The 26,314-nt window shown below is 39.7% G+C and overlaps 1 protein-coding gene across 2 annotated transcripts in view; it reads left to right on the top strand.

Moving 5' to 3' along the window:
• The window catches only part of LOC124797934 (NSFL1 cofactor p47), a 76,000-nt gene that overhangs the window by 1,774 nt on the left and 47,912 nt on the right, over nt 1–26,314 (top strand). For both annotated transcript variants that reach the window (XM_047261069.1, XM_047261070.1), the window contains exons 2-5: nt 12,347–12,492; nt 12,674–12,835; nt 14,001–14,104; nt 22,865–23,012. In XM_047261069.1, coding sequence (XP_047117025.1) covers nt 12,347–12,492; nt 12,674–12,835; nt 14,001–14,104; nt 22,865–23,012 — 560 coding nt within the window. The remainder of the gene's footprint in view (nt 1–12,346; nt 12,493–12,673; nt 12,836–14,000; nt 14,105–22,864; nt 23,013–26,314) is intronic.

A 26,314-nucleotide genomic window follows, 5' to 3' on the forward strand; every position in this document is an offset into this window, starting at 1 on the left:
AAAACGGTGTTGCTGTGCTGGTACTGCAACCGGCTGAAAGAAAGGGGAAACTACAGCCGTAATTTTTCCCGAGGGCATGCAGCTCTACTGTATGGTTAAATGATGATGGCGTCCTCTTGGATAAAATAGTCCCCCATTCGGATCTCCAGGTGGGGACTACTCAGGAGGAAGTTGTTATCAGGAGAAAGAAAACTGGTGGTCTACGGGTTGGGGCGTGGAATGTCAGATCCCTTAATTAGGCAGGTAGGTTAGAAAATTTAAAAAGGGTAATGGATATGTTAAACTTACATCTAGTGAGAATTACTGAAGTTCGGTGGCAGGAGAAACGAGACTTCTGCTCAGTTGAATGCAGGGTTATAAATACAAAATCAAATAGCGGTAATGCAGGAGTAGGTTTAATAATGAATTAAAAAAAAAAAAAAAAATAGGAATGCGGGTAAGCTACTACAAACAACATAGTGAACAGATTATTGTGGCCAAGATAGGTACAAAGCCCTCGCCTACAACAGTAGTGCAAGTTTATACACCAACTAGTTCTGCAGATGACGAAGAGATTGATGAAATGTATGATGAGATGAAAGAAACTATTCAGATAGTGAAGGGAGATGGAAAATTTAATAGTCATGGGTGACTGGAATTCAATAGTAGGAAAAGGAAGAGGAGGAAACGTAGTAGGTAAATACGGAATGGTGGTAAGGAATCAAGAGGTAGCCGCCTGGTAGAATTTTGCACAGAGTATAACTTAATCATAGCTAACACTTCGTTCAAGAATCATGAAAGGAGGTTGTATACATGGAAGAAGCCTGGAGATAATGGAAGGTATCAGATGGATATTGTATAATGGTAAGACAGAGATTTAGGAACAAGGTTTTTAAATTGTAAGACATTTCCAGGGGCAGATGTGGACTCTGACAACAATCTATTGGTTATGAACAGTAGATTAAAACTGAAGAAACTGCAAAAAGATGGGAATTTAAGGAGATGGGACCTCAGTAAATTGAAAGAACCAGAGGTTGTACAGAGTTTGAGGGAGAGCATAAGGGAACAATTGACAGGAATGGGGGAAAGAAATACAGTAGAAGAAGAATGGGTAGCTTTGAGGAATGAAATAGTGAAGGCAGCTGAGGATCAAGTAGGTAAAAAGACGAGGGCTAGTAGAAATCCTTGGGTAACAGAAGAGATATTGAATTTAATTGATGGAAAGAGTAAATACAAAAATGCGGAAAATGAAGCAGGCAAAAAGGAATACAAACGTCTCAAAAATGAGATCGACAGGAAGTGCAAAATGGCTAAGCAGGGATGGCTAGAGGACAAATGTAAGGATGTAGAGGCTTGTCTCCCAAGGGTAAGATAGATGCTGCCTACAGGAAAATTAGAGAGACCGTTGGAGAAAAGAGAACCACTTGTATGAATATCCAGAGCTCAGATGGAAACCCAGTTCTAAGCAAAGAAGGGAAGGCAGAAAGGTGGAAGGAGTATATAGAGGGCTTATACAAGGACGATGTACTTGAGGACAATATTATGGAAATGGAAGAGGATGTAGATGAAGATGAAATGGGAGATAAGATACTGCGTGAAGAGTTTGACAGAGCACTGAAAGACCTGAGTCAAAACAAGGCCCCGGGAGTAGACAACATTCCATTAGAACTACTGATGGCCTTGGGAGAGCCAGTCATGACAAAACTCTACCATCTGATGAGCAAGATGTATGAGACAGGCGAAATACCCTCAGACTTCAAGAAGAATATAATAATTCCAATCCCAAAGAAAGCAGGTGTTGACAGATGTGAAAATTACCGAACTATCAGTTTAATAAGTCACAGCTGCAAAATACTAACGCGAATTCTTTACAGACGAATGGAAAAACTGGTAGAAGCGGACCTCGGGGAAGATCAGTTTGGATTCCGTAGAAATGTTGGAACACGTGAGGCAATACTAACCTTATGACTTATCTTAGAAGAAAGATTAAGAAAAGGCAAACCTACGTTTCTAGCATTTGTAGACTTAGAGAAAGCTTTTGACAATGTTAACTGGAATACTCTCTTTCAAATTCTGAAGGTGGCAGGTATAAAATACAGGGAGCGAAAGGCTATTTACAATTTGTACAGAAATCAGATGGCAGTTATAAGAGTCGAGGGCCATGAAAGGGAAGCAGTGGTTGGGAAAGGAGTGAGACAGGGTTGTAGCCTCTCCCCGATGTTATTCAATCTGTATATTGAGCAAGCAGTAAAGGAAACAAAAGAAAAATTCGGAGTAGGTATTAAAATTCATGGAGAAGAAATGAAAACTTTGAGGTTTGCCGATGACATTGTAATTCTGTCAGAGACAGCAAAGGACTTGGAAGAGCAGTTGAACAGAATGGACAGTGTCTTGAAAGGAGGATATAAGATGAACATCAACAAAAGCAAAATGAGGATAATGGAATGTAGTCAAATTAAATCTGGTGATGCTGAGGGAATTAGATTAGGAAATGAGACACTTAAAGTAGTAAAGGAGTTTTGCTATTTAGGGAGTAAAATAACAGATGATGGTCGAAGTAGAGAGGATATAAAATGTAGACTGGCAATGGCAAGGAAATCGTTTCTGAAGAAGAGAATTTTGTTAACATCGAATATAGATTTAAGTGTCAGGAAGTCGTTTCTGAAAGTATTTGTATGGAGTGTAGCCATGTATGGAAGTGAAACATGGACGATAACTAGTTTGGACAAGAAGAGAATAGAAGCTTTCGAAATGTGGTGCTACAGAAGAATGCTGAAGATAAGGTGGGTAGATCATGTAACTAATGAGGAGGTATTGAATGAGATTGGCGAGAAGAGAAGTTTGTGGCACAGTTTGACTAGAAGAAGGGATCGGTTGGTAGGACATGTTTTGAGGCATCAAGGGATCACAAATTTAGAATTGGAGGGGAGCGTGGAGGGTAAAAGTCGTAGAGGGAGACCAAGAGATGAATACACTAAGCAGATCCAGAAGGATGTAGGTTGCAGTAGGTACTGGGAGATGAAGAAGCTTGCACATGATAGAGTAGCATGGAGAGCTGCTTCAAACCAGTCTCAGGACTGAAGACCACAACAACAACAATTTACCAACAGTAGCACACAATTGACGACTTAATGCACTTTTATCTCAGGCAGCGTAAATGTACATCAGTGTTTAATAATGTGTGTTTTGTGTGTACAGCTGAGTTGTTGATTTCATTTTATGCACAATATTCAGACGATCCACCCGGTCTTATTCAGATGCTGTGAGTTACGTAGTGAAATATGGTTTCAAAACTTCTTGGCAAATTAAAACTATGTGCAGGACTGGGACTCAAGTTTGGGACATTTGTCTTTTGTGAGCAACTGTTCCATTGACTGAACTGTACAAACATGACTTATGACCTGTTGTCATAGCTACATTTTCACTAGTACCTCACCTCCTACATTCCAAAGTTCACAGAAGTGCACACACTCTGCTGCACAGCAGTGTCCTATGCCAACTGATTCATTAGCCAACTAAAGCAGTTCTTCCTAACCACCCAGAATCCCAAACCTCTCAACCGAGTGAGGTGGCGCAGTGGCTAGCACATTGAACTCGTGTTCGGAAGGACAACTGTTCAATCCCGCGTTCGGCCATCCTGATTTAGGTTTTCCGTGATTTCCCAAAATCGCTCCAGGCAAATGCCGGGATGGTTCCTTTGAAAGGGCTTGGCCGACTTCCTTCTCTGTCCTTCCCTAATCCGATGAGACCGATGGCCTCGCTGTCTGATCTCCTTCCCCAAACAACCCAACCCAACCCCCTCACCTGGTTCAGATTCATTGATAACATTGTCTGATCTGGATCGAGGGTGAGGACACCCTGTTCACATTCCTCCAAAACCTCAAAACCTGCTCCCCCATTGGCTTCACCTGACTCCTCCTCAACCCAGCAAGACACATTCCTTGATGTTGACCTCCACCTCAAAGATGCCTACATTGGTACCTCCATCCATATCAAACCTAACAACCACCAGCCATACCTCCACTTTGACAGTTGCCACCCATTCCACACCAAGAAGTCCCTTCCATACAGCCTAGCAGCCCTTGACAGTAACATGCATAGTGATGAGCAGTCCCTCTCAAACTACAGCAAGGGCTTCACTGGGGACTTCACAGACTGTAATTGCCCTCCCAACTTTGTACAGCCACAGATCTCCTATGCCTTATCTCTCCAGTCACCCACCACTTCCCAAGTCCCACCATTCTGCCATAGAGGACCATTACTCTCATGACTCAGTTCCAGTGTGGACTGAAGCAAGTGAATCATATCACCACCAGAGTTTCGACCACCTCTCTTTGTGCCCTGAAATGAAGAATGTTGTACTCACTATCCTTCCCATCCCTCCGACAGTGCTGGCCACTGTGGCCGAGCAGTTCTAGGCGCTTCAGACTGGAACCGCTCTGCTGTTACGGTTGCAGGTTCAAATCCTGCCTCGGGCATGGGTGTGTGTGATGTCCTTAGGTTAGTTAGGTTTAAGTAGTTCTAAGAATAGGGGACTGGTGGCCTCAGATGTTAAGTCCCATAGTGCTTGGAGCCTCCAACAGTGGTACTCTGCCCCCCACCAAACCTACGCAGTATCCTCATTCATACCTACTCAGTGCCTGCTCTCAACCCCTTCCTTCATGGCTCATATCTATCTAATAAATCTAGATGTAAAACTTTGCCGTACATCCTCCCACCACCACCATCTCCTACTCCAGTCCAGTCACAAGCCTTACCTATCCCATCAAAGGCCACGCTACCTGTGAAACCAGTCATGTGATCTACAAGCTAAGTTGCAACCACTGGTAGACAAGAAATAGTTGGACCACCCAGTTGCCAAGCATGCTGTGCCGTCTGGATCCTTCCTATCCACACCAGCTTTGCCGAGTTGCGCAGGTGGGAACGCCCTGCAATATATACTACGTTCCTTTAACCTTCCTGGCCTCAACCTTTGTTAGTTACTGTCCTTCACCCACCTATGCCTTCCCTATTCCCACTCCAGCACTACACACTCTTGTGTTCTGCCAGTGCACCTTCAGTCTTTATATTTCTCTCCTTTTCTGCCTCCCCTCACCCCCTCGCTCTCCGTCTAACCTCCAGGCTGCACCTAGCTGCCCTACCCTCTCCCCACCACATCCCTGCATGCTTTGACAAGGAGCACTTTATCTCCCCCTCCCCAGATTTTTGTGAAAGAAACTGACCCATTTCCTTCCTCAATACACACCTGTGCTCCGTCTCGAATGACTTCATTCTGTAGGACATTAAACCCAAATTGTCTTGGCTCCCTTTTATGTAAGTTGATAACTGGTGGTAAATAATATGGAACATCCACATCTTGTGCCATTATTGATAAATGTGACATAGTTCCACCAAGCACCATTGCAACAATCCATGAATGTAAACTATGTTTGTATTTCCATCTCAGGCATTCATTTGTGTATAAATACATATTTATAATAGAGGAAACATTCCACGTAGGAAAAATATATCTAAAAACAAAGATGATGTGACTTACCAAATGAAAGTGCTGGCAGGTCGACAGACACACAAACATACACACAAAATTCAAGCTTTCGCAACAAACTGTTGCCTCATCAGGAAAGAGGGAAGGAGAGGGAAAGACGAAAGGATGTGGGTTTTAAGGGAGAGGGTAAGGAGTCATTCCAATCCCGGGAGCGGAAAGACTTACCTTAGGGGGAAAAAAGGACGGGTATACACTCGCGCACACACACACACACACACACACACACACACACACACACACACACACATATCCATCCACACATATACAGACACAAGCAGACATATTTAAAGACAAAGAGTTTGGGCAGAGATGTCAGTCGAGACAGAAGTGCAGAGGCAAAGATGTTGTTGAATGACAGGTGAGGTATGAGTGGCGGCAACTTGAAATTAGCGGAGATTGAGGCCTGGTGGATAACGGGAAGAGAGGATATATTGAAGAGCAAGTTCCCATCTCCGGAGTTCGGATAGGTTGGTGTTAGTGGGAAGTATCCAGATAACCCGGACGGTGTAACACTGTGCCAAGATGTGCTGGCCGTGCACCAAGGCATGTTTAGCCACAGGATGATCCTCATTACCAACAAACACTGTCTGCCTGTGTCCATTCATGCGAATGGACAGTTTGTTGCTGGTCATTCCCACATAGAATGCGTCACAGTGTAGGCAGGTCAGTTGGTAGATCACGTGGGTGCTATCACACGTGGCTCTGCCTTTGATCGCGTACACCTTCCGGGTTACAGAACTGGAGTAGGTGGTGGTGGGAGGGTGCATGGGACAGGTTTTACACCGGGGGCGGTTACAAGGGTAGGAGCCAGAGGGTAGGGAAGGTGGTTTGGGGATTTCATAGGGATGAACTAAGAGGTGCCTCTGCACTTCTGCCTCGACTGACATCTCTGCCCAAACTCTGTCTTTAAATATGTCTGCTTGTGTCTGTATATGTGTGGATGGATATGTGTGTGTGTGTGAGCGAGTGTATACCCGTCCTTTTTTCCCCCTAAGGTAAGTCTTTCCGCTCCCGGGATTGGAATGACTCCTTACCCTCTCCCTTAAAACCCACATCCTTTCGTCTTTCCCTCTCCTTCCCTCTTTCCTGACGAAGCAACCGTTGGTTGCGAAAGCTAGAATTTTGTGTGTATGATTGTGTGTCTATCGACGTGCCAGCGCTTTCGTTTGGTAAGTCACATCATCTTTGTTTTTAGATATATTTTTCCCACGTGGAATGTTTCCCTCTATTATATTCATATATTAACTATTAGTTTAGTTTCAGTATTGATGTATGCTGAATCGGATCATCTTGGGCTCCCAGCTGTGTCAAGTGGCTATACACCTGCAAGGTCATGGCTGAATGCTCCTTAGTCATTGCCAGTCAGTTTTTCATTGCTGTATACTTGCCAGCCATATCCTCATATGGCTCAGGCTGTGACCAGTACCCAGTCCACCATCCTATAAGACATTGTTTTCACCCTACACCTGCCACACTGCTTTAACCTAATGATGGCCAGATTTCACATTACAATCAGTTGGAAACTGCTCTGCTTATTGATAGTGTTATTAGACATTTTGTTTAAAGAAACTATAGAAATTTAAATATCTAATAACAGTGTCAATAAAGATTACAGTCTATAGCCAAGTACAGTGAGGTTAATGGTGGACTGAGCATCATTGACTTTTTTTAAAAATTTTATTTACATGTCAAGTTCCGTAGGACCAAATTGAGGAGCAAATCTCCAAGGTCATGGAATGTGTCAGTACATGAACTTACAACATAAAAGTAATAACAGATAAAAATAAATGTTCATGAACCTGAAAAAAAATCAGTCCGTAAGTTTAAGCAAACGCTATCAGCAATACAATGAGAATCAGCTTAATTTTTCAAGGAACTCCTCGACAGAGTAGAAGGAGTGACCCATGAGGAAACTCTTCAGTTTCGATTTGAAAGCGCGTGGATTACTGCTAAGATTTTTGAATTCGAGTCGCAGCTTATTGAAAATGGATGCAGCAGTATACTGCACACCTTTTTGCCCAAGAGTTAAGGAAGTTCGATCCAAATGGAGGTTTGATTTCTGCCGAGTATTAACTGAGTGATTGCTGCTTATTGTTGGAAATAAACTAACATTGGTAACAAGAAATAACAATAAGGAATATACATACTGAGAGGCCAATGTCAAAATACGCAGACTCGTGAACAGAGGTCGACAAGAGGTTCGTGAACTCACACCACTTATTGCCCGAACCGCCTGTTTCTGAGCCAAAAATATCCTTCTAGAATGGGAAGAGTTACCCCAAAACATAATACCATACGACATAAGTGAATGAAAATAAGCAAAGTAGACTAATTTACGTGTCGAAGTATCACTCACCTTCGATACCGTTCGAATAGTGAAAATGGCAGTATTAAGTCTTGGAACAAGATCCTGAACTTGGGCTTTCCACGACAGCTTACTATCTATCTGAACACCTAGGAATTTGAACTGTTCAGTTTCACTAATCATATGCCCGTTCTGTGAGATTAAAATGTCAGGTTTTGTTGAATTGTGTGTTAGAAACTGTAAAAACTGAGTCTTACTGTGATTTAACGTTACATTATTTTCTACAAGCCATGAACTGAGGTCATGTACTGCACTACTTGAAACCGAATCAATGTTGCACACAACATTCTTTACTACCAACCTAGTGTCATCAGCAAACAGAAATATTTTAGAGTTACCCATAATATTAGAGGGCATATCATTTGTATAAATGAGGAACAGGAGTGGCCCCAATGCTGATCCCTGGGGCATCCCCCCACTTGACAGAACCCCACTCAGATCCCACATCACAGCCGTTATCAACATTGTGAATAATGACCTTTTGCTGCCTGTTGCTAAAGTAAGAGGTGAACCAATTGTGAGCTACTCCCCTTATTCCGTAATGGTCCAACTTCTGGAGCAATATTGAGAGATCAACACAGTCAAATCCCTTTGTTAAATCAAAAAATACACCAAGCGTTCGAAACTTTTTGTTTAGCCCATCCAGTACCTCACAGAGAAAAGAGAATATAGCATTTTCAGTTGTCAAACGACTTCTAAAGCCGAACTGTACAATTGATAGCAAATCATGTGATATAAAATGATCAATTAACTTTACATACACAGCCTTTTCGATAACTTTTGCAAACACTGATGGCATAGATATAGGTCTAAAATTATCTACATTATCCCTTTCTCTCTTTTTATAAAGCGGCTTTACGACTGAGTACTTTAATCGCTCAGGAAACTGACCATTCCTAAAGGAAAAATTACAAATATGGCTAAATATAGGGCTAACATGTGCAGCACAGTACTTTAATATTCTACTAGACACTCCATCATAACCATGAGAGTCCTTAGTCTTCAGTGATTTAATTATTGACTTAATCTCCCTCTTGTCTGTATCACAGAGGAGTATTTCAGACATCAATCTCGGAAAGGCATTTGCAAAGAAATTTATATGATTTCCTGTAGAAACTAAATTTTTGTTTAATTCACCAGCAATGCTCAGAAAATGGTTGTTAAATACTGTACACATATCTGATTTATCAGTAACAGAAATATTATTACTGCGAACTGACTTTATATCGTCAACCTTGTGCTGCTGACCAGACACTTCCTTCACAACTGACCATATGGCTTTAATTTTATCCTGTGAATTAGCTATTCTATTTGCGTACCACATACTTTTTGCCATGCTAATAACATTTTTAAGCACCTTACAATACTGTTTGTAATGGGCTACTGTAGCTTGATTGTGACTACTTCTAACATTTTGATGTAATTCCCACTTTGTTCTACATGATATCCTTATCTCACTAGTTAGCCAACCGGGCTGTCCATTACTGCTAGTACCACGTTTAGAATGTTCTAATGGAAAGCAACTGTCAAAGAGCATGAGAAATGTGTTATGGAAAGCATTGTATTTATCATCTATATTGTTGTTGTTGTGGTCTTCAGTCCTGAGACTGGTTTGATGCAGCTCTCCATGCTACTCTATCCTGTGCAAGCTTTTTCATCTCCTAGTACCTACTGCAACCTACATCCTTCTGAATCTGCTTAGTGTATTCATCTCTTGGTCTCCCTCTACGATTTTTACCCTCCACGCTGCCTTCCAATACTAAATTGGTGATCCCTTGATGCCTCAGAACATGTCCTACCAACCGATAACTTCTTCTGGTCAAGTTGTGCCACAAACTTCTCTTCTCCCCAATCCTATTCAATACTTCCTCATTAGTTATGTGATCTACCCATCTAATCTTCAGCATTCTTCTGTAGCACCACATTTCGAAAGCTTCTATTCTCTTCTTGTCCAAACTATTTATCGTCCATGTTTCACTTCCATACATGGCTACACTCCATACGAATACTTTCAGAAATGACTTCCTGACACTTAAATCAATACTGGATGTTAACAAATTTCTCTTCTTCAGAAACGCTTTCCTTGCCATTGTCAGCCTACATTTTATATCCTCTCTACTTCGACCATCATCAGTTATTTTGCTCCCCAAATAGCAAAACTCCTTTACTACTTTAAGTGCCTCATTTCCTAATCTAATTCCCTCAGCATCACCCGACTTAATTAGACTACATTCCATTATCCTTGTTTTGCTTTTGTTGATGTTCATCTTATATCCTCCTTTCAAGACACTGTCCATTCCATTCAAGTGCTCTTCCAAGTCCTTTGCTGTCTCTGACAGAATTACAATGTCATCGGCGAACCTCAAAGTTTTTATTTCTTCTCCATGAATTTTAATACCTACTCCGAATTTTTCTTTTGTTTCCTTTACTGCTTGCTCAATATACAGATTGAACAACATCGGGGAGAGGCTACAGCCCTGTCTTACTCCCTTCCCAACAACTGCTTCCCTTTCATGTCCCTCGACTCTTATAACTGCCATCTGGTTTCTGTACAAATTGTAAATAGCCTTTCGCTCCCTGTATTTTACCCCTGCCACCTTTAGAATTTGAAAGAGAGTATTCCAGTCAACATTGTCAAAAGCTTTCTCTAAATCTACAAATGCTAGAAACGTAGGTTTGCCTTTCCTTAATCTTTCTTCTAAGATAAGTCGTAAGGTCAGTATTGCCTCATGTGTTCCAGTGTTTCTACGGAATCCAAACTGATCTTCCCCGAGGTTGGCTTCTACTAGTTTTTCCATTCGTCTGTAAAGAATTTGTGTTAGTATTTTGCAGCTGTGACTTATTAAGCTGATAGTTCGGTAATTTTCACATCTGTCAACACCTGCTTTCTTTGGGATTGGAATTATTATATTCTTCTTGAAGTCTGAGGGTATTTCGCCTGTTTCATACATCTTGCTCACCAGATGGTAAAGTTTTGTCAGGACTGGCTCTCCCACGGCCGTCAGTAGTTCCAATGGAATATTGTCTACTCCGGGGGCCTTGTTTCGACTCAGGTCTTTCAGTGCTCTGTCAAACTCTTCATGCAGTGTCATATCTCCCATTTCATCTTCATCTACATCCTCTTCCATTTCCATAATATTGTCCTCAAGTACATCGCCCTTGTATAGACCCTCTATATACTCCTTCCACCTTTCTGCTTTCCCTTCTTTGCTTAGAACTGGGTTTCCATCTGAGCTCTTGATATTCATACAAGTCGTTCCCTTATCTCCAAAGGTCTCTTTAATTTTCCTGTAGGCGGTATCTATCTTACCCCTAGTGAGATAGGCCTCTACATCCTTACATTTGTCCTCTAGCCATCCCTGCTTAGCCATTTTGCACTTCCTGTCGATCTCATTTTTTCATCTATATTATCGGCACTATAAACATCTTGCCACTCTTGTTCCTTGACAAGTTTTGAAAAACTCTCTATTGCTGTTGGATTAACTTTCCTACGTAGTTTGTAATTAAATACAACATTGGTTTGAGTACAAAAACCTTTTAGTGTTAAAATTTGCGCATCATGGTCTGAAAGGCCATTCACCCTTTTACTAACAGAATGCCCATCTCGTAATGAAGAATGAATAAAAATATTGTCTGTGACTGTGCTACTGTTCCCCTGCACCCTAGTTGGAAAAAAACGCAGTTTGCATCAGATCATATGAGTTTAGCAGATCTACCAACATCCTTTTTCTTGCACAATCATGTACAAAATTAATATTGAAGTCACCACATATAACTACTTTCTGGTACTTCCTACAAAGTGAATCAAGAACCCTCTCTAGCTTAAGCAAAAATGCTCTGAAGTTGGAGTTAGGGGACCTATAAACAACAGCAATTAGAAGTTTAGTTTCACTAAATTCAACTAATGCTGCACAGCTTTCAAATATCTGTTCAGTGCAGTGTCGTGATACGTCTATGGACTCAAATGAAATACTGTTTTTTACATACAGAGCTACTCCCCCACCCCGCAAGGAACTCCTTGAGAAACAACCAGCTAATCAGACATGGTATGGTATTCTTACTGTAGAAGGGAAAGGTCAGCAAGCACACTTGGTGTGGCTTGAAGTCTGAGAAGATTTTATCCAAATTTCACATTCAGAACTGGAGGAATTTTACTTTAGTGCTGCTGTGCTGTGAGCATTTTTGTGAAGCTGAAATGTTACTGCAGGTCATTGTAGACTTCCTAATATATTTCTATAATTGAAATGTTAGTTCTATATCTGCCCATGGTGTGTTTGAAGCTAAAAAAAAACTGATCAGTAGTTGGTGTTTCTACTCACTCTGCTCCATGTCTTTGAAATATGATATTTTGTATTACATATAACTTAGCCTATCTAAAAGTTATGATCAAAAGATGGAACAGTGATGGAAAATTAATTCTGGATGAAATTGCTGATTTTTCAATTCTTCTGTTTTAGGTTGCATTAGCAAGTTTTTATGAAAATGATGCAGATGATAATCCTATTGATGATGACCCTGTAGAAGTGGCTCCACCACCACCCCCTTTGGCAGCCTCTGCACCATCTGAAAGCAAATCAGCATCTCGTGTCAAAACAAATTCTCGGTAAAGTTTTCTTTGCTCTAAGACTGTGAAACTGAAAATTTGTTGTATTACCTTTTAAATTAACTGTTTTAATGCTTCAGCAGTAAAATTTTTTAAATGTGGTGTATTATTGTTCACTTTTGTAACTAATATATGAGAAAGAAGCTCAGAGTTTCTGAAACATATTATTTCAATCTTCAAGGTTTGCAACAGTGGCAAGTTTGCATAAGAATGACACCAGTTCTGATGAGGAAGAAGGGCAGGCATTCTATGCAGGTGGATCTGAACATAGTGGGCAACAAATTGTTGGTCCTGGAAAGAAGAAAAAAGATATTGTGGCAGAAATGTTTAAATCAGTTCAAGAGTATGTACCTTAAATATATTTCTCTATTAATAACAAAATTGTACACATTTACAAGTGATGAATTAAGTAACTTTAGAGAGAGATTCCATTTGTTTTTCCTGTTATCATGGGAGGTTCAATATAGAATGTATATATTACTTACAAGCAGTTTGTACAACATCTGAAACATCACCTCCAGCACCCTAAACAAAAAAGCTAAGACAATACATTACACTTTCACAACAAATTAAGTGAAATCTATAATAGTGACAGCCTCTTCTTGGGATTGCTATGTAAAGAAAGCGATGGAAACTCTCTCTAGCTGTTGAGGTTATTGAAGTCCTATGGAGAGGTTAAGAACAGCTCCTTATACAATGACTCCATTGGGTAGAATTCACATTTCAGAGTTTAATCTTGGTACTTTTCCCCCCCCCCCGTGGTGTCAAAGTCTTGTTGTCAGTATTTGAGGGAAAGATTAATGCAGTCATCGACCTATTTTAAGCATCAGTGGTTTACCTGATGATATGCATTTGTTGTTCTGTGGTGTTACATAATTATAAGAGCCTAATTGTAAGAAACCCACAAAGAGTGCAGTCACTTGATTCTTTGTGCTCTCAGCGGCTCACTCTCTACTTACATTGTGGTCCAATTGAGTCTCCAGAGAATGAGTGGCTGTGTGCATATGATCTGTGTGTGTTTCTTTGGTCTATGGTGAAGATCTTTGCTCAAAAGCTAAATTGCTGTCAGCCTTTTCTGCATATCTGTCTGTCCGATGCTCAGTGCAGCCTCTATTCAGTTAAGAGTGATCTATCCTCAGGTAGATATTCAAATGTGTATATCTTAGACCTCAGCAGCTTATATGAACAAGTTTGTTTTGCTAAGGTCAGAAAAATAATGATAGACCCATTTTTTAAAAAATATATATGGATTGCTCTGCTGTGTCATGTCTTTTACTTTAATAAGAACTCTTTTTTTTCTTGGTATTCCTCTTCTGTTTGTGTTTAGTGGTACTAGCATTTCTTGACTACTGCTGTACATCATAAACTTATACAGATGCACAGAGAGTGATTTTTGCATCTGAAGATTGCCATTCAAGGAAATTCCAATTGTGCATGAAGTTTGTTGTTTTATACAAATTTGAGCTGAGGTTGAGGACTGGTTTTGTTTACATTTGTCTGTTTTTCAGGCATGGAGCAGAAGTTGTGGACCCAAGACATCCTACACCTGGGCAGAAACAAAAGTTTTCAGGAACTGGATATAGATTAGGACAGACCAGCAGTGACACTCAAGGTATTTTATAGTATATGTGTAGCACTTGTAAGCATATTCAGTGAATATTCCCTTCAGATTTCATTGTATGATTTTGTAAAATAATGTACTGCAGTTACTTGTAAACAAAGGCAGGTATCAGTTTTCATGTTATGGTGAGTCAAGATAACATGTAGTAGGTTGTCACCTCTTGTTTGATTCTCCCACTGTCAAGAATATAAACATTTTTTGGATTTTTCAGTAGTCTTGGTGAGAATTGATTTACTGAGTGTCGAAGTAAGCATGTTGTTAAGAAGATTGTTCCAAGCACCCCTCCCTCCCGCTACCACAAACTGTTGCCACATCATGGGCAAATCCTACATCATGTCAAAGGCAGAACAACTCATAATCCCGCACATTTTGTTTAGCAACTAACATTTTCATTGCATAGCTTTTAATATCGGAATGACCATCGCTAAACTTGCTAAACTCATGATAGATGCAATTCACTATTTTTTAACAGGGCTGCAGTATTGTAACTTCCAGATCAAAACATTCGCTTGCAGTATGGCTATTTAAGCAAAACTCTTGTTACATCTGTAACAATCAAGTGAACGTAAAGCTCATAACGTTTACAGTGTAACAGTCATGATTGAGCTTTTTCAGTAAAAGTGAAAAGTGTCTCACTCTAGTTATGCTTTAACTCCTGACCATAGTTTCAGAATGAGAGAAAAAAATCTCTGTAACATACTCTGGTACCTTTTTACATTTGTTTGGTGCCCGGCCGTACTGTACACTCTTTGCCTTAGCCTCTCCAGTAACACAAATTCATGACCCACACAAACAGGAGGTTCATATGGAAATAAATTCTTCATGCTGCCACAGCAATTGAGACTGAGTTCGGATTTTTAGAAGCAGTACTGAATTAGCTGTCAGTTCTTTCTATTTTGTCATCTTGATGAACTATTGTCAATAATTATTGCTTAAGATGTGAAATAGTGTAATGTGTGTTCACACGGTGATCTATTACTTTACCTACCATTTTATCAATGAGGTAGTTTTTAACACACAAATGTATCATTACATTACTGAGTGGTAATCCATGTGTCTTCTGAAGCATCAATTACAATCCTCCCTTCCTCCCCACTTCCTCCTTTTTCTGTTCAATTGAGTCCCAAAGAGTCAGAACGAAATAAAGTAATGGCATCTCAACAAAATCTACATGCAACACATTTTACCACAACCTCAACTGAGTACATTGATGGATAATCATCAGTTTCTGTTTTGGGAAAACCAAAGAACTAAACAAAAAGTCTCTAAAACTTTCAAAGACTGTTAGTGAATTGATTTGTGATCTGTTCATAATTTAGAGACTAACCAGTGGAGGAAAACTTATAGAAGCGATGAATGGAGTGATTAAATATTGTTTCTCTGTGGAAGATTTGGAGACGAAAAACGTAAAATTTGCAGAATAGTTGACTTGTTTATATCTGCATTTTTGTTTCTGCACTTTTATTTTTTGTGACTATACTCTTCAGCAAACACCATCCATGACATAGCCACCAAATGAACCCCACTCCTAGCTATCAAGCCTATCCTTGCCACCTTACTTCCCTCCTAATTCCAGCACATCACCCACCCTAGCCCAATCATAACTATAATCGAACTCCAACACCTCATAATCCCAACCCCCATTTAGTTCTAAACCTCTGCTTTAAATCTCTCTGAGTTTTCCTTCCCCCCACTCAAATTCAATTACACTGCCCTAGTCAAGAATTCCTCTCATTCACCCGTAATCTTAATTAATAATATAACTTCACAATCCCAGTCCACTACCAAAACAGCTAGCATTGAATGCTTCCTATATGCTGATTGAAATTACTGTATCAATATCATGAAAAGGTGAGATTTCTACTTACTTATATAGAGGAGACATTAAGTTGTAGATAGGCGCAACAAAAGGCAGTTATATATTTGAGTTTCGGGCGAAAAGGCCCTCTTCTAAAGTAGGAAAAAAAATAAACATACACACACATATTCACAGAAGCAAAACTCTCATACACACTTGACCATCGTCTCTGATCACTGAGCCTGGACTGCCTCCCTGGCCAAACACAGTGGCCATGTGTGTGAGTTGTGCTTGTGTGGATGTGTATGTGTATTTTGTACTTCAGCCTAGTCATGCTTGGCAAGGCTCTGCATGTACCTACAAAGCAGGCACACTATGACCAAATGCTGCTTGAAAAAGAACTAAGATTTGCTGACTGCTGGCTACTGCCACTCGACTCACAGCAACCTGGCAGCCCTGGTAGACTAGCCAGTTTCATTATTACCCACGACTACTTCACTTTTGAGGATCAGACCTCCATCCAAGTTAGAGACGTCTCAATGGAAACCAGGATGGGGCCATCCCGTGCCATCCTATTCATAGGCTGCATCCCTCAACACACAGAAGCAGTCTCCTCTGGCTCATTAAAAATTTGTTGATGACGTAGTTGTGGTCTTGACACCAGTGAAGAACAACTCTCACAATTACAGCATATATGTTGTCCACAAACAAATCTCCTGTCATTCTCTTCCTCTTACCCTACAACAATTCCAGCTCCCGTTTTCAGAAAACTCAAAAGTACATTCATTGTCGCCCAGTACCAGATAGGTTTCCAGTGCCTCAATAGGTTTCTCTGCTATACCTATGACTTTTTCAAGTCAAGCTTTGAAATTAGGTTATTTCCTCCAACATCCTTACCACACCACCCAATGTCACCCTCCTAACCCCCAAACTGTTCTTGTCAAACCATATCCTTGCAGTTGTCCGTGCTGTCCCTCCCACTACTACTAACTGTTGCCACATCATGGGCAAATCCTACATCATGTCAAAGGCAGAACAACTCAAAATACCACACATGTTGTTTAGCAACTAACATTTTCATTCCATAGTTTTTCATATCGGAATGACCATCACTAAACTTGCTAAGCTCATGATACTTCCTGAGCTTGCTCTACAGCAAGTCTCAAGAGGCCTGAGCATTTGCAGTTTGAATCCTCTCATCCAGGACCAGTTTCCCTGACCTCTGCGGTTAGGAAATTGTTCTCCAATGTGTGTTCACCTCCCACCATTCTCGTCCATTAACAAACCCCCACCCTTACTTGGTTATTTATGTTCTAATGTACGTTTACATTGGCAGTATTTCCTTATGTACTCAAGTTCTTAATTCCCCCTCTTTTCTAATTTTCCCTTTTGCTTCCTATTTTTCTCTGCGTTTCCTTCCCTATCTTTCGTTCCTTTTTTTCCTTTTATTATGTTCATTTTTTCTTCTCTCTCTCTCTCTCTCTCTCTTTCTCTCTTTCGTTTTTCCCCATCTCATTTTTTTTTTCTTTCCTTTTAGTTCTTAATTGTACTATTCATTCCAATTCTCATTTCTCTTCCTCTCAATCCATCTTTACTTCTCACACTATCTTTCTATCACCTCTGGGCTGAAGTGTTTACCAATGTACCATTTTTGACCTCATACACTCTGACACTTCCCATTTCATTTTTGTCTCACATCAACCTCGTAACTGGTGGGTCCATCTCAGCCTTGGGGTCTGAGTGATTTGCCCCACTTTTCCAAATCTGTCGTCTCCTTCCTAAAGAAGCAGCTAACAGTCCTCAAAGCTAGGTGTAGATTTACTACTTTTAATGTGTCTATCAGCAGTACTGAAACGTCAGTTCTTGGAGATAAGTACTAGTTATTCATTCTGTGCCCTTGAAACTTTAAAACAAAATTGATATAAAATCAGTGAAGAGAATATTAACAGAAAACCTTGGGAGGAGGAATGTGAGGAAAGTGGTTTACTCATTCATTCACTCCATCAAATTAAAGGGCGAACTTAAAAGAATTTTAACAGGTCTGCTTTGTAAGTATTTCGCTCATAGTAACAACCCAACAATGATAAAAAAATTCCAACACTCTTTCTTATGTGCTAACAAATGTAAAATATATTAAAATGTATTATTATCATCATCAATCATCATAATCGTCATATTTACCTGAATGTAAGAGAACCATGAATATAAGACGACCCCTCCTTTTTTAAAGAGGCTCCTTGAGAAAAATTTATTTTTAATGTATTTTGACTAATCAAAATTGCAAACTGTTTTACTCACATGAAATATCTACCAAAAAGTTAACATTATACATATTCTAAACTTATTCCATTTATTGATTGTCTGCATTTTGATGATACTAGGAGAAATAAACAAAACGAAATGGTTTGCATTACTTTTCAGGCAGTTTTATATTCTACCTTTTTTGCTTACTAGCCCTGTAGTCTGTGATATCACAGGATGACCACCAAGCCTTGAAACCTTGGAGACCAGGAGAAAGTCTTGAATTTTGGGGGGTGGGGGGTGGGGGGGGGGGGGGGGAAGAAAAAAAAACAGGAAGAACCTGGAAAAGACTGAATTTCTGCGATAAACCTGATTTTTAAAAAAATGATATCCATCACTTCATTTTTGTATACAAAAACATTTTTAAATCAAGTTATGGTCCTTTTAAGAAGCCTTCAAATATTAGGCTACATATTTCGATATTATCTGAGTATTTCCGTCTTTATCTCAATGTCTTCATCCATACAACTCGACGTAATTTCTTTCCCAATGTGGTTCTCTGTTCAAGAGACATGATGTTATTGGAATGTCTGTTCGTGTGAAATCGTTCCTTGAATGAAAGGCTGTATTTATCTACATGAAATTCGTATATTTCAGTAAGTGACCCATACAAACCTACGCAGGTAAGTTTTCTTTTGCTTGAATGTCTTCCAGGAAACACACCCTTGTGAGCATTTTGATAACTCAAACTTAAAGCTTCATACGAGTTGGCATTGATGTTCTGTTAGAAATAATGATAGATAGTTCCTGTGGATGACTTTACATTGGCAGTGTTAATTGTAAATGCAATTTCGTGTAGCCTTGGTAGTGATTTTTTAACATGCTGATTGCCAACCAAAAAATGATGTGAGCATAACCTCGAAAATATAAGAATTCAGTGGGAAGGTTGGTTTTCTTCAGTTCTGAATAATTCCTTCAACAACAATTTTTAAAAAAGTATAGGCTGTCAGACAACATGTCGCTCATGCAGAGAGCTGAAATTGTGTATAAGCAGCACATTCTGCTTCTGGCTACTTAGAGTATGGCTGTGTGGTGTATAAGCAGTGATAACTAGCAGCCCGAATATACCCAGAAAAATTTTTCTGCTGCTGCCAATGTTTCATATTCCCACATGCACGTAGCTGTGTGAGTTAGAGTGGGAGTACACTTCACATGACTCGTATTTTATTTGTGGCACATTTTTCAATTGTTTCAAAGCTATTGCAGTCCCCATGTTCAGTTATTTCACATTTACACTTTATTGTTAATAGTAAGGTAAGCATATCAGATGTTTATCCACCACTATGTGCGGGAATCTAATCAGAAATGGGATGAGAATTGTTTAAGCTTTGCAAAGATCAAACACAAGTCTCTATGTCACCGTAGCTGCACATGCGTAGTAACGCCTGTTTATTTTTAGTTCTTGAAAGTAGCTGTGTGGCAGCTGCTTAAATGAACCCATTGTTACATGTTTTCTGAGACTAGTGCCATCTACATCTTTCCATCAGTAATGGAAACAGATAGTGTGAATCGCCTGTGCAGTTGAACAAGTTCGTAACGTATCAGAGCGCAGTGTTCTTCAGTCATGCCTAAACAGAGTATAACTTGATTCCAGAGTATGCACAAGTCAATTTATCCCTAGGTTATGCACGGCACCAAATTATAAATGAATGCATTATCCCCTTGAAGCAACACATTGTTAAATATTTCGACAATGGGGAAAAGTGCTTTGGACAGCCCTGCTTAAAGCCCAAAATGCAGACTTTCCACAAACAAACAGAAATCTTTTCCGATAAATATATTTATGGAACGCCAAGAACCTGATGCAATGAAAATTCAATCCCAAAGTAGTGAACAAGATAAGCCTATGTTGTATAAGATTTGGTTGTTAACCATGATGAACAATCGAAGTGTATTCCTTGAGACTTTGAGCAAATGTAGGGGAGGAAGATGTTGATTAGAATTATCTTTGCATTTAAAATTATTCTCAAAAACTTTTACGCCCGAGTGTGTCAACTTTCATAAAAATGAGCCATTACGAAGTGAGATTTCCCTATAGAGTGCTGTGATCTATTTCGGTCATCACTTTTTTTAAATTTTGTCTTCTCTGCAACCATGCAAATTGAATTTGGAGTATTTTTTTTAATTAAATTAATCTGTTCTTTGTTTTGATCATTGAATTATGCAGGTATGAAATCTTCAGTTAAAAAAAACTGGCCATCTAAACTATTTTCAGTGCAGTCATTTTCATAATCAGAAAATGTCATAAAAGCTGAAATTTTGTGGTGCTTACGTTCAATTCATAATCCTTTGTCAATCCCCAAGTTGTGACTGCTTGCATATCATCATTTCCGCAAATGTTTCCATAAAATCAAATTGTTGTGAAAACGCAATTGCATAGAACAAATATTGCATGTAGCATTGTTTATGGCAAATTTATTTACATGATTAAACAATATGGCAAAGTTCTTCTTGAATTTGACGAGAGTTTAAATACTGTTCCTTGAAAAATACAAGTGGACATTCATGTTAGTTTTTGGGATCTAAATAAGTTACAGGTTTCAAACCAATATTTTGACTCTGCTTTTATTCAACACACAAGCACCAGTGACTTACTAGATGACTTGAAAGAATCTTATGATTTGTAGAACCCTCCAAAAATTTTTCAGTTGTTGATCTATGGACCAGGTGCGAATTTTAGTTTGTAAGGACTTCAGTAATGAGCTAAAAGAAATTTCTGAAAACATGGAACTCTTGCAGTTAGGTAGTTTCAACCTACATTTAGTTCATGGAGCTTTCAAAACTGGTACGGGAATCACACAATTTTTGAGGTCCTTGTATTATTTGATTCATGATTTGCCTACACAGAGAGATCAATATACAGAATATACAGCCTCCTCAAATTTTCCTTAGGAATTCTGTGGCATGAATTGAAAATGCAAATGTGGTCAAATGAGATCTAAAACTTCTTCCACATCTAAGAAATTATGTTTCTCAATTGGCTCAAAATAAAACTCTAATTCACTTAGTTTTGAAGCCCTATCTGAAGCTGTTAAAGACAAACTGTTAGGTTCAAAACTGGATTTTTTTTGCTGCGATTGTGCATGCATTCGAAGAGTTTTTTACGTGATTTCCAAAGTGATGTACATTTGCCTTCTTTTTTGTACAATGATTTGTTCACTCTTACCACCTCTTTAATGCAGTGAGTTGTCAATTCAGACACTTTCGTCAACAAAAAATCCCTCATGAAAATTGACATGAAGGATAAGAAGACACTGTGCAGTGCTTTTTATTGGATTTTACTACACGAGATGCCTTAAAGAAAGCTAAGAACCCGACTGACATCTTGAGGCTTAAAGAAGAAATGTGTTGTAGTGTTATTCCCATGATACAAAAGTTACTTGAAAGGTCACCATTGAAATATAAAATTACTTATGCCATTTCATGTTTGGACCCTTCAGTAGCATTAAATCAAGAAATGGCTGTTAAAAGGTTGACATTATGTCTTGAAATTCTTGTCTCTGGTGAAAGGTTATGTGGCATAAAAGCAGATCATTTTAAACAAGAATTTTTCAATATTTGTAGCAGTGCTCATATTTTAAGAGAAATGAAACTTTTCAAAAGAAGTGAAACTTGTATGGTTGGATTTTGGAGGAATGTGGTTAAATTGTCAAAAAAAGAATGTTATAACTTTGTAGAGTTTCTCAAAATCATCTTAATACTTTTGCATGGAAATACAGTTGTCGAATGACATTTTTCAATAAATTCTGAATGTATTGTTCAGAATCAGAATGCAAAAAGTCTTGTTGCTCAAAGACATATATATGCTGCAATCCATGATGTCGACGGTGTTCACAGTTTAAAAATCGACAAAAGTTTAATTCTGTCTGTGTGTAAAGCAAGTTCATTGTATAAAGATGATAAAAGGAAACAACCAAGTGAAACTGAAAAACAACAAGAACAAGAATTTGCAAGAAAAAGAATACAGTCTGCAATTAAGATGTTAGAATGTAATAAAACAAAAATATTAGCCAAAGCATCTAAAATTACAGCGGAAATTGGACATGTGAGAAATTAGTTTTCATCTAAATATTTTTTCTGGTTTTTGATTATCTTGTTCATAATACAGTATAAATTATAATACTTTATAAATGTTCCAAGTTATTTGTTTGTGAAACTTGTTATTTATAGAGCAAAAAGCAGAATTTGTTTATGTTTGTGAAATATAGGCAGATGGCTATATATGTTAACTGATTTCATAAAATATTATTAAAATAGATTAAACAAAAACAATATAAATAAAGTTACACAAGTATAGGTAAATTTGCAATTGTGTGGTTTGCAGATCATCTGTGTATATTTCAGTGTCTTTTTCAAACTGTAAGAACAGAAAAATGAAGCATCCTAATTAGAACAAAATAATGTTTCTGTATAAAATGTGCTATTGATCATATACCGGTAACGCATGTGTTACTGTCAGGCACCCTGTGAGGCTGAATCCTATACGTCCGTTGTTCCTGAAATGACTCCCCCCCCATACTTGCAGCATACCTGTTACTGCTTTTTTGTTGTGATATACAACTTGTACATCTACATATGTACTACCTGTTACTTAAATGTGCAATTTATCAAATAGCCTGCTTGAAAGTGATTTTTTTTTTTTTATTAAACAGTTGTTGGTGGAGCGTCCCGTTCATCTCAGAATCGTCATACTGAAATCACATTAAAGCTCTGGCGTGAAGGCTTCAGCATTGATGATGGCCCATTGAGAGAATATACAAATCCTGAAAATCGTGAGTTCTTGGAATCTGTGCGCAGAGGGTAAGTTATCAGCAGAGGTTTTTAGTTTAAAATCTGTCCATTTCCTTCGTGATTGTATAACAGTTTAACACCGAGCGAGGTGGCGCAGTGGTTAGCACACTGGACTCGCATTCGGGAGGACGACGGTTCAATCCCGTCTCCGGCCATCCTGATTTAGGTTTTCCGTGATGTCCCTAAATCGTTTCAGGCAAATGCCGGGATGGTTCCTTTGAAAGGGCACAGCCGATTTCCTTCCCAATCATTCCCTAACCCAAGCTTGCGCTCCGTCTCTAATGACCTCGTTGTCGACGAGATGTTAAAAAAAAACACTACTACTACTAACAGTTTAACCAGCTGATATACCAATGGAATGTGTCATTAATTAATTATTCACCACTCAAAACCTACCAAATTAAGAACTTAATATCTTCATTCAAGTGGTGTAAGTGTTGAAACCACATCCTTCTTCCCTTGTCATAGGAAAAAAAAATTGATACATAAAATTTTAACTAACAAATTCAAATGCTGAAAATAATGAAAGCAAAATTTAACTGCCCTGTTTGTCACTCAAGTCTTTTTTATCAAATTAAAATTGTGGTATGAAAAAGTTTAAATCATTTTGTGGTTGGATCTTTATTAATACCTGGTTTTACATTTAATTTAGATTAGTGCAAGAAAACACAACTTTACCAGACAGAGTAAATGTGTGCACGCATATTTGGGAAATAATCTTATCTGTCTCTGGTAAAGAACTGCTCTAGAGAATAGAAACTTTTTTCAAGCAAGAACTCCTTTAGTTTACTTTTTAAGTAGTATGTTACTACCATGTATTTAATATTACGTAGAAGTGCATTGAAGGTTTTTGTGCCGTGTATTTTACACCTTTTTGCACCAGAGACCAATTTTTCAATTCATAATGTGTGTCATATTTCCTTCTTGTGTTGATCATTTCATATTGAGAAGGATTGCGAAACATGAATGTCATGATTGAAAATAGAGATTGTGATGTAGCGTTTAGTATCCCAATTTGTTTGAAAAGATTATGACATGAGATTCTCGGAGTACCTCCACACAATGGACAACCTTTTTCTGACTTGCAGATACTTTATGGAAGTAGCCAAAGTAGGCAGATTTTGAGACATTGATGGCTTCATTTTTGGCAGTGATCTGGATGCCAGATGTTGAGCTAAGCCTTTTCAGGGTTTGGTGATACAGCATCGCCAGTTAAGCCTCTTAATGATATGGATGCCAAAGACTTTTGAACAATGTAATTTCTGTATATGTTGGCTGTCATGTGAAATGTTAATCTCCTGTGAGCTTTCGTGATCAGAATGGAAATTAATGTAATTGGTTTTGATGAACCATTTTAGAACATCTATGTTGGCATTTAACTCTAGGTCAGTGGATGTTTTATTGTCTGTCACAATACTTGGGTCATTTGTCTCAACATTGTAAAGTTCCTTGCTTTGTTTGAGGACAGAGTTAGGTTGTTAATACGTATGAGAAAAAAGCAGGGGACCTATAACAGAACCTTGTGGAAATTCATACATACTGTTCTACAGTCAGACTCTACCCCTCCTACCTGCATGTTGTTACCATCTATCACTATTTTCTGTTGTCTCTTCTGTAGATATGGTTTGAACCAGTTGCTGATTTGTCCTCAGCTTCCATAGTGGCATGCTGTCTCTATAAGTATTCTGTGACTGACTTGGTCAAATGCTTTAGACAGGTCACAAATTCTGCCAACAGCCAATATCTTATTTTCAAAGTATTCCAAAACATTATTGGTAAATGAAAATATAACTGTGGTTATGGAGATGTCTTCTCTGAATTCAGACTGGTTTTTACTAATTATTGCAAAGTTTTTAAATGATTGGTTACCTTGGCATATATTAATTTTTCGAGATCTGTAGTAAATGCAGTCAAAAGAGAGAGAGGATGATAGTTTGTAACATCTGAGGCATTGCATTTTCTGTAGAGGGGCTTCACAATAGCATACTTCATATTATCAGGGAAGGTACCTGATATCAGTTAGTGTGCTTGTATTGAATATACACTCCTGGAAATTGAAATAAGAACACCGTGAATTCATTGTCCCAGGAAGGGGAAACTTTATTGACACATTCCTGGGGTCAGATACATCACATGATCACACTGACAGAACCACAGGCACATAGACACAGGCAACAGAGCATGCTCAATGTCGGCACTAGTACAGTGTATATCCACCTTTCGCAGCAATGCAGGCTGCTATTCTCCCATGGAGACAATCGTAGAGATGCTGGATGTAGTCCTGTGGAACGGCTTGCCATGCCATTTCCACCTGGCGCCTCAGTTGGACCAGCGTTCGTGCTGGACGTGCAGACCGCGTGAGACGACGCTTCATCCAGTCCCAAACATGCTCAATGGGGGACAGATCCGGAGATCTTGCTGGCCAGGGTAGTTGACTTACACCTTCTAGAGCACATTGGGTTGCACGGAATACATGCGGACGTGCATTGTCCTGTTGGAACAGCAAGTTCCCTTGCCGGTCTAGGAATGGTAGAACGATGGGTTCAATGACGGTTTGGATGTACCGTGCACTATTCAGTGTCCCCTCGACGATCACCAGTGGTGTACGGCCAGTGTAGGAGATCGCTCCCCACACCATGATGCCGGGTGTTGGCCCTGTGTGCCTCGGTCGTATGCAGTCCTGATTGTGGCGCTCACCTGCACGGCGCCAAACACGCATACGACCATCATTGGCACCAAGGCAGAAGCGACTCTCATCGCTGAAGACGACACGTCTCCATTCGTCCCTCCATTCACGCCTGTCGCGACACCACTGGAGGCGGGCTGCACGATGTTGGGGCGTGAGCGGAAGACGGCCTAACGGTGTGCGGGACCGTAGCCCAGCTTCATGGAGACGGTTGCGAATGGTCCTCGCCGATACCCCAGGAGAAACAGTGTCCCTAATTTGCTGGGAAGTGGCGGTGCGGTCCCCTACGGCACTGCGTAGGATCCTACGTTCTTGGCGTACATCCGTGCGTCGCTGCGGTCCGGTCCCAGGTCGACGGGCACGTGCACCTTCCGCCGACCACTGGCGACAACATCGATGTACTGTGGAGACCTCTCGCCCCACGTGTTGAGCAATTCGGCGGTACGTCCACCCGGCCTCCCGCATGCCCACTATACGCCCTCGCTCAAAGTCCGTCAACTGCACATACGGTTCACGTCCACGCTGTCGCGGCATGCTACCAGTGTTAAAGACTGCGATGGAGCTCCGTATGCCACGGCAAACTGGCTGACACTGACGGCGGCGGTGCACAAATGCTGCGCAGCTA

Source organism: Schistocerca piceifrons, chromosome 5, assembly GCF_021461385.2.
Source record: "Schistocerca piceifrons isolate TAMUIC-IGC-003096 chromosome 5, iqSchPice1.1, whole genome shotgun sequence".
In the NCBI taxonomy this organism is placed as follows: domain Eukaryota; kingdom Metazoa; phylum Arthropoda; class Insecta; order Orthoptera; family Acrididae; genus Schistocerca; species Schistocerca piceifrons.